This window comes from Cryptomeria japonica, chromosome 6 (assembly GCF_030272615.1).
Source record: "Cryptomeria japonica chromosome 6, Sugi_1.0, whole genome shotgun sequence".
In the NCBI taxonomy this organism is placed as follows: Eukaryota; Viridiplantae; Streptophyta; class Pinopsida; order Cupressales; family Cupressaceae; genus Cryptomeria; species Cryptomeria japonica.
The window spans coordinates 475926543-475937131 of record NC_081410.1 but is presented as its reverse complement, the minus strand read 5'-3'; the positions used below and the strand labels follow the sequence as shown (position 1 = coordinate 475937131).

Below are 10589 nucleotides of genomic sequence, written 5' to 3'. Positions count from 1 at the left end.
CACATCTTTTTAGGGATTCTTTTTTGAGATCCCCTTGCTTTCCATTCACCATCCCATGTATGCCTATCCCACTCTCATGAGGCTAACACCAAGGAGATAGTACCACAACTTATAAGAAAATTTTCAACTCTTTTTCTTGGTATTCCTATCTATATCATAACTTACATTATCTCCTCAATCTCCTCTATACTACCTAAACATGGCTTTGAAAATGGAACCAATATTAGCAAGAATATTGAGGAGTCCCAAAGCAAATTTTTGAGCCCCAAAATATTTTGTGTTATATTTATACCCCAGAATCACTATTAAGAGAGGAATAGAAGGTTAATATGCCACGTGAAACAAAGTGGTTAGTAGAATAGCATATAAATAGAAATTAAATAACCTTCATATTGTAACACTCATAGTAACCAACTTTACAAATTCATGCACACATGTACACAATTCTCCTTTCTATTATACAATCCTTCTTATATAGATATGTTGTATCTCTTCTATATATATCTATGTTTATCTTTGTTACATATTATATTATATGTCCCTTATAATCTACAACTTATTTAGGAGCTTTATATTCAACTAGGAGCTCTACAACCTACTTGTAGTAGTTTGTGGTAAGATCTTTGCCTTTGCTCTATCATTAATAGATTTCTTGCTAACACTAACAAAATAAAAAATCAATAATCAACTTAGTGAAATTCAATGTGATCCATGCATCAAGATTCAATATCACCTTATAATCTCTCATTATTTCACTATTAATTTACACTTATAACATAATTAAACTACAAAATACCCTAAAAGCTAATCAAAACTATTTAAAATCATCATCCTAGTTCATTTCCTTAAACATTAGATATTATTGAATATTATTAAAAATATAAGTGCTTCTCCTTTCATGGGTACATTAGGTGTATGGTTAATCTATTATTGTGTATCAATAAAAGCTCAAACTTCTTTATATCAAGAACATACAATTTTTAAATACACATTATATTGTACCAACAAAACAAAAAATTAATAATCAATATAATGAAAATCAATCTGATCCACACATCAAAATCCAATACTACCTTATATTTTCTTCTTCTTTTATTATTAATTCAACCTTAAAAATTAAATATATATTATTTTTCCTCTAACTCAACTAAATGAAAATCATTAATTTAATCATAGACCTCAGTAGACTTACAATATAGACATGTTTTTCATTGAAACGGGAGTAGTTTGCACATTTGGTCATTGGCCTAGATTTATGGACACCAAGTATTAATCTACTCTTTTATGGAAAAAGCAATGTAAGAATACCAAACATGATCCATAATTTAATACCATCATATAATTCCTTTTTTCAAGTAGAAACTCTTCTAACCATTCAACTTGAAATGTACACACAAAGATTTCCATGACTCTTTCGAAAACATGCTTGAAAACAAGTACCCCACAATAAATTAGGGTTTAATGTACATGCTCATCTCCTCGTCTAAGAGTCGGTCCATTCTATGTTTATGCTTTGAACACACCAGCATATAATATTTGTTTTGTTGTTAGATCTTCTTGTGTCTCTTACTATGCCGTTTATACCAAATTCTCTGAGTCCAACACCAATATACGGTTTTCGAATCTCCCCGTGGTTGCTTTCAAACAAGTTTTCTTCATCACAATCGTCTTCATCTTGGGCTTCTTGTCATCTAAGGAATAAAGAAAATGCCCTTGTTAGCCGGCTTTGGACAGAATATATGGGCTCGCATACATCACAGTCCAATTGCTCCTTGTACTCTTGGAACGGATTTTCCAAAAGTACAAATCAACATGAGACAAAGATGCATAAGAGCAAGGGTTGTGACACCAAGTCAACATGAGACAAAGAAGAATAATCATCCATCTCAAAATATGGATTCTCATTATTATTTTCCATCTCAAAACAATGAAACATCTATTGGAACATCATTTAAAAAAAAAAAAAGAGTAGGGAATGTAATTAACAAGATTGGAGGTTATGGTATTGTTTTAAAGATTCAACTGTATAATTTGACTCAAAAATTACACAATTGAGTTCTAATAGCAATATCATAATTTGATTTGTGGAAATATCTCAAACTTATCAAAATTCAAGGTACCATTGTTATATAAAACTCTTATTCGTAAACTTGATGCACCACTTTTAACATATTGAGTTTCCAATGAGAGAACTGTTAAACACACAACTTACTTGTCTCATGAAAATTATACTATTTTGAACTTATACATTTTCTTATTTTACACGTTTATCATTATTTCATGCTTTGGTTTTCTATGTTAGACAAAATTTCACTCGGTATTTCCACTTGAGACTAATTTATTCTTTTTTGAATGATCATGGAAAATATTTTTACACACCTTTCAATGTATTAGTCATCTATATAAATAAGTTCTAAGTATGCATTCTATTTTCAATCTTATATTTCATTAATTAATTCACTTTCAAGACCCAAGTTTTCCAGAACTACTATTTCAAATTCACATTTCCATACTCTACGTCTACTCATTGTGCTTTTTATGTCTTGTTGCAGGTGCACATCTTCATGGTTCACATAAACTAATGGTGCCTTGTTATCTACTAATTCCACTTTTAGTTTGGGCAGATTTTGTATGTGACACACAATTCCTTAATTTAATGATTTTTTTTATGAAAGTTCATTGGTATTTGAGTATACATGTTTACATATTTTATCATATATAATAAAGTAGGGGTAAAATATATATACTCTAAATTTTTCTACTCTAGTTTTATGTCGCTTTAGTTTTATGTTATGGATCTACAATTATAGCATATGATTGATTGTTTTGTTGCACTTTGGAATCCAAGACAAAATGTACCACACAAACATGAATCGTTTCCATGTTTAGAACCCATTTGATCTAGTTCCTAATAGTTTATTCACCATGGAAGAAATCATAATATGTGATCCTATCCTCTAATTGTAAGTTCAAAAATTTAATATTTCACAATCTCAAGCTAATAGTCCTAAGATCTAACCTTTTGTCATTTTCATGGGCAATAAAATTTTAAATTCATGCACACGATGTTGTTTATTGAAAAAATTCATTTTCAGCCATTTACATAATCATTACATATTATATTCAATGGAGTAAAAAAATATAATTTCTTCTTCTTTCATGAGTACATTAGGTGCATTAATCATCCATTATTGCATATTAAGAAAAGCTCTAAATTCTCCATGTCAAAGACAATCAATTGTCTAAACACATTCAAAACATAACATCCAACACCTTCACATATTAGATTGTACCAACAAATACAAAATTAACAATCAACTCAATGACATTCGATGAGGTCTACACATCAAGATTCAACACCACCTTACAATCTCTCATTATTTTACTATCAAAGTAATCTTACAACTTAATTAAGATATAAGAAAATCTCAAGTTATAGTCACCTCTATTTAAAATATATTATTTAAATATTTATTAACTTTAAAAAATAATCACATCTTAATGCATTTATTGATATCAACTCTTAAAATATGTTTAAAAGAACATAAATTACACTTAATTCATTATAGTATAAATATGTGTTATTTTCTTCATATGAGTAGCTGAAATAAGTGATGATAATTTGAGATATCTTATTAATTTAATCACAAACCTCAATTGATGTACAATGTGCATATGTTTCACTTATTGAATTGTAAACCTATAATTATGGATCCCATGAATTAATCGTATTCTTTAATGAAAAAAGTAATAGAATCTTGAATATTGTATATGATCTATAATTAATGTTGATAGATATTCTATAATAAAAATAAGGAGTGGAGTGTAATGATGTGAGAGTGTTAACAAAACAACTTACATTTTATCTTAAATTGACAATTATATACTATTCTCTCTGCCCCTTATCAAGAGTAGGGCCCTAATAGATATATCGAGACCCTATGCCATCAAATCAACTACTATAGAATAGAAAGTTTGAGTCAAGATGTGTCCTACTATTCTAAGTATGTGTGCTTATAGAATTGTAGGGGCTCCCCTGCGCTTACCTTTATCTGCCATATTTGTTCGACATGAAGAAGTCAAGAGTGAAAGAGCCAATGTGAGCCTCTGGTTGATTGACCCTTCCTACTATTGTTGGACGAAGGAATGAGTTGACGAAGGAAGGCTTTCACCAATTTCATAATTATGCCAAGAGGCATCTACAATGACATCAAAATGTCTGTAAACGAAAATTCAATTTTGAAACAATTTGACATGCAAATGACGGGTAAATGCATGAAATATGGCATCTTTTGGTTTTTGTGGAGGTGTTATTTTATTACTCCAAATAAAATAGAACCCTCGCCACTTGTCTCCAACTATATGAAACCATTACATTCAAATGATAGTGGAAGAGTGCCATAATATTTAAAAGGGAACAATCAATAAAATCAAGTAACAATCGTTAGATTCCCTTCTATTATAAGATATCTCTCGAATAATTTACCTATATTTTTTAAATATAGATATACTAGTAATCACACTTTTCTATAATTTTATTTTCAGACTTTCTTGCTAAAATTAAAAAAAAAAAAAAAAATTATAAACAAATTTATGTTGATTATAATATTACCATCTTCATATTTAATGTAGAAAATCAAAACAAAAATTATTAAAATGCAATGTAAATAGAATTAAAAAAATTGTATCTAAGAGAGTTAGTCCATTCTATGCCTATGCTTGAACACACCGCCGTATAATATTTTTTTGTTGTTAGATTTTCTTCTGTCTCTTACTATGCCATTTATACCAAAATTATCTGAATCCAACACCAATATACTATTCCAAACAGAATCTCCCGTTGGTTGGTTGCAAACAAGCTTTCTTTATCACAATCTTCTTCATGGGGTTTGTTATCATCGCATATCATTACCATTTACAGAAAAAAGAAAATGCCCTTGTTAGCCGGCTTTGGACAGAGTACATGGGATCTCATAAATCACATCCAATTGCTCCTTGTGCTCTTGGTACTGGTTTACAGTGGATGCACTTTCATTTTTATTTTATTTTTACTGATGATGGCTCATGAAATATAATTTAAAATCTTGATGTAAGAAACTCTTAAACAATCTAATTTAGAAATAACAGTGATCATATAGATAGGTGAGTGATCCGAAATCTTGATCTAAAAATCTCTTCTACAATCTAATTCAGAAATAACAATGATCATATGTAGATAAGTGAGTGATCCAAATTTTGATGTGAAAAACTCTTACAGAATCTAATCCAAAAGCAATAGTGATTATATAAATAGGTGGGTGATCCCAAATGTTGATCTAAATAGTTTTTACACGGTCTATTATAGAAACAACAGTGATTATATAAATAAAAAAATGATCCAATACAAAATAAACTCTTACACAATCTAATTCAGAAAAGATCTTCTTCTTACCCTCCCATTGAAAAAGGAAGGAAGATAGAAGGCTATGTTGCAGAAGCTTTCTAGCATGGCATCGTTGCATGATTGTTCAGTACGTGCAGTGGCAAGCGTAGTGGTGGGTATGATCATCATCTTCATGTGGGTTATATTTAGAGATTTCAAGACAAAGAAATCGATCCTCCCACCAGGGCCTCGTCCATTGCCTATAGTGGGAAATCTTTTCCAGTTGGGGGAACTCCCACATCATTCTCTTACAAATCTTGCAAAAAAATATGGGCCAATAATGTACCTACGCTTGGGCTCCTTCCCAACTGTTGTAGTATCTTCTCCTGCCATGGCCAAAGAGTTTCTCAAGACTCACGATTTGGTTTTTGCCAACAGACCCAAATCCTCTTCTGCCAAATACATGGGCTACAATGGAGGCGACATATTTTTTTCCAATTATGGAGAACATTGGAGGCAAATGAGAAAGCTATGTACTTTGGAGTTATTCACTGCAAAAAGAATGGAGTCTTACAGAGGTCTTAGAGAAGAAGAGGTGGCCGCCATGATTGGATCTATTGCCATGAAAAGTAGAGTGGATTTGAGGCAGAGGCTCACCGTGCTTAAGCAAAATATTATCTGCAGAATAATGGCGGGCAGAAGGTTTTCGGAAGATGAAATGTGTGGAGGGCAGAGTTTTACAGAAATGGTGAGAGAGAGGTTCGCACTGGGTGGTTCATTTTGCATTGGGGATTTTATTCCTTTCCTTGACTGGTTCGATTTCGGAGGTTTTCATCGTCGCATGAAACGAATTCACGCCGTGTTTGATGATTTTGCAGTCAAAGTAATCGACGATCATATTCTTCGTAGGAGGAGTGTGAATGTCGACGGGCATGAGCGTGTGAAAGACTTGGTCGACGTGCTTCTCGACATGGCGGAGTTCGATCCCTCAATCACAACGCTCTACATTAAATCAATAATGCTGGTAAGTCATATATAGGAAGTTTGAAGTTTTTATATGTGTGTTTTTTCTGGACTTTTTGATCAAATTCTATAATTCTTCATTGGAAATTAAGATAAGAGAAGATAAGTTCTGATTATGTCTCTTCTTGATGAAGGATCTTCTCTTGTCTTACTTTCTGATGAAGGATCATGGTCTCCTGTATTACTTTTTGATGAAGGATCATGGTCTCTTTTCTTGTCTTACTTCTTGAGGAAAGATCATGGATTTGATCTGAAATGTCGAGGAAAAAAAACATGCACTGTCAAAACTAGAAACTGCAATGCGCTTTTATATGTGGTTTTTTGGATTCAATTGTGAGATTTTTCAACGTCAATATCATTATGTTATCTATTCACTATTTTTCTTTATATATCTATTATTCAAATGAGAGATCATAGAGTGTGATCCAAAATGTTGATAAAAGAATACAATAGATAGATAACAGAGTGTGGTATGATCTATCATCAAGACAAAGACAAGCTTATACAACATAATATAAGCTTTGACTTCTCTAGGTGGCTCATCTAAAATCACATTAATGGATGGGTCTTACTAAAGAAGCTAATGTGATTTCAGATAATTAACATGAACAAGTCAAAACTTAGAATGTATTGTTTAAGCCAAAATTCAAGAATTTAGAGAGCTAAAGGAGAAAAATGGATAGATCACGGAGCGTGAATTGAAACGTTGATGCTAAAAAAACACCAACATTTTTTATCACACTTTGTTATCTATCCATTTTTCTCATTTATCTATATTTCAAACCAGACTCCATCATGTATCATTATGATAATAGAGGGTTAAAAGAGAAAAATGGATATCTAATGGAGTGTGAACTGAAACGTTGATGCTAACAAATCTCTAACACAATTGAATCCAGAAACAATAGACAACAATATTATGAATTGTAAAAATTTGATATTATTAAACTGAAACTTCTATCTATAAAATACAATTTGATTTAACATACGTATGCAAAACACTCGAAATTACTGTTTAAATCTTCTAGATCTCTTATTTCTTATTCATAGAATAACCCAAAATGTTATTATTTTCATAAATACACTAATTCAAACTATGTAGTTACTAAAAGTGTGATTTTGTAGGATATGATCACTGCTGCTATGGAAACATCATCCACAACAATAGAATGGGCGGTGAGTGAGCTGTTGAGAAATCCTTCCATACTCACTCGAGCACAAGAAGAAATTGAAGGTGTTGCAGGAAAACGTCGCCTCTTAAATGAGAGTGATGTGGCAAGCTTAGTTTATTTGAGATGTATAGTGAAAGAAACTTTTAGATTGCATCCAGCAGGACCATTGTTGGCTCCTCATGAATCTAGTGAAGCCTGCAATGTGGGAGGATACAACATTCCAAAGGGAACAAGGCTCATTGTAAATGTATGGGCAATAGGAAGGGATGAGACTGTTTGGAAAGATGCACAAACATTCAAGCCTGAGAGATTCATTGGCAAGAATATTGATGTGAGGGGTCAACACTATGAATTGCTTCCTTTTGGATCAGGAAGAAGAGCTTGCCCAGCTATTTCCATGGGGTTTTCCATGGTAGAATTTGTGCTTGCTCAACTACTTCATTGCTTTGATTGGAGTGAGCAATCTGAGCTGAATATGGATGAAGCTTTTGGATTGACTACGCCTCGCAAATTTCCTCTCTTTGCCCATGCCAAATGGAAGTTGTCCATCTCTCCTTGATATAGTGAGTATGTCAAGGAGGCCTCTTCATTCCAATTTGAAAAGCAATGGAATGTGTGTTTTCTCTGATGTCGAGTGTTTAAGAATTGTAGGCTTATGTAATTGATAAGTAGTAGAAAGCAATAAGCTTGTTGTATTAACCAAATACAAATGAGGGGGCTATCAATAAGGAGGTGATTGCATTTATTATTAGGCAAATGTAAGCTTGTTTTCCTTGTTTCAAAAATAATATAGAAATTGTGTTTGTGCTTTCAATTATAGGTAATAATATGAGAATCTTTCTTCTAAATAAGGTTATAATATAAAATTTAAAATTTAAAATATAAAATTGTCATTATTATCTTTCAATTAGTCTAGACATTTATTTGTACTAAACTTTAAAATGTAATTGTGTACATTTTTCAATAATATTTTAGATCGTATTTAGTGATCTATCATCATTTTCTTTTATCTTTAGGATGAATTACTAAATGTGATTCAAAATTTTGATTCAAATAAAATATAAAGTTAAAATTTAAAAATACACTAACACATTTATAATGAACAAATGTGAAAGTGTGATGGGCTAAATGGTAGCAAGAACTGAAAAAACCCATGAAAGTTGTAGCCAAAATTATAAAACTTTTTGAAGTTGATAGTTTGGTCTTTTTGGCTTGGTATATCAAAAGGAAATGAATATTGATTTTTAGAAAATGGATATCCATTTTTTTTTCAAAATTCCCCAAAATTGCTTTTAATCACATGAGAAATAAATGAATATCTATTCCTTCAAAATTAATATATCTATTTTGTTTTCGAAATCCTTCCCTAAAAAAATATCTCAAGATTGTATGGTAATTAGACTAGGGAATCCAAATTTTGCATTTAAATCCATCCATCACAAGTTTAGGGGTCTTTGTAGATTTTCCTTAGCTTTACCTTCAATACTAATGGACTTTTTCTTAAATGAACTTGTTTAAGAAACTCTTGGGATTCTTAAAATGTATTATGTGCCTCAATATAGTTTTAATAAGTAATTATTAACTTTCTACATCCACTCTGCTTGAATTCCAAATAGATACACATTTGAAAAATATCCATATGGTTTAAATCATTTAATCTTTTTCAAATTTAAAAGATATGTCAGAGTGGGATTGATTGGTTACATGTTTAAAATATTTGAATTTCAAAATAAATTTGACTCAAATCATCCAAAAATTCACCTTTTAACTTAAACAAATTGTAATAACGAATCCATAACTAATTATTTACTTATAGAAAAATTTCACGAAAAGATGTGTCACATCTACTCATATGACCTTTACTTATATTAAAATATTTGCTTACTCATATCTTGATTGGTTAAACCATTGTGGGCTCCTCATGAATCTAGTGAGACTTATATGGGAGGATATAGCATTCTAAAGAGAACAAGGCTCATTGTAAATGGATGGACAATAGGACTTAGAATGTAATTATTTAGGAAGATTCTCAATAATTTAAGCCTAAGACAAATTTATTAAAAAAATACTAATGTAAGGGGTCAATATTTTGAGCTTATTTCTTTTGAATCACAAAGAACTTGTGCCAAGGAATTCCATAGGGATTTCTATGGTGGACTTTATGCTTTCTCAATGCTATAGTATTTGGATTGATGTGTTCTTGGGTGAGAAATTTGAATGGAATGTGAACAAATCTTTTGGATTAAGAGTACTTCATGAACTTCCTCTCTTTTCTCTTGGTACAAGGAGGTTGGCCACCTCCCATCAAAAGAACTTATGCTGAGGAATTTCGACAAGGCTTCCCATGGTGGACTTTATGCTTGCTCAATGCTACACTACTTTGATTGATGTGTTTTTGGCTGAGCAATTTGATTTGAATGTGGAAAAATATTTTGGATTAAGAGAACCTCATGAACTTACTCTCTTTGATCTTGGTACAAGAGGTTGGCCACCTCCCCTTCATTATAATGAAAATGCTAGGAGATCTCTTTCTATGAATCTATACATCAATGTAAAATATTTTTTATTAATAAATTTATGTATGGTGTAGGTTTAATAATTGATCATCTAGATTTTCTTTGAAGACGTAAAAGAAATTTGTGTTTTTTTTTAATAGGAATTTACTTAAGATATGGTTAGTTTTTTTAGTTTTAAAATTGATTAGTGGATAGATTAGGGAGTTCAATTGTCTAATTTAAAAAAATGTAAGCTTTCCATTGTTTAAAGAATAATTTACAAATTGTTGTATCTTTTCAAATCAAGTAGTAATTTTAAGAGAAAATTGTTACATTGAAAAATAATTTAAGAAAATCAAAATTTATAATTACTATATCCTAGTTGGACAAGAGAAGAATCGGCTAAACTTCTTTACCAACCAACCTTTCTTAGTGAAATAAAAAAAAATTAAAAATAGATTTACACAATAATTGAAAAGTGATTTGTTTGTTTTAAAAAAAAAATTCACACCATTCACATCATAATATATATTTTTA

The 10589-nt window shown here is 31.0% G+C and overlaps 1 protein-coding gene across 1 annotated transcript; it reads left to right on the top strand.

Moving 5' to 3' along the window:
• Positions 1–5486: 5486 nt before the first annotated feature.
• LOC131050993 (cytochrome P450 750A1-like) lies at positions 5487–8116 on the top strand. Its single transcript, XM_057985315.2, has 2 exons — positions 5487–6386; positions 7511–8116. The coding sequence occupies exons 1-2, from the start codon at positions 5487–5489 to the stop codon at positions 8114–8116; spliced, it is 1506 nt and encodes a 501-aa protein (XP_057841298.2).
• Positions 8117–10589: the final 2473 nt, after the last annotated feature.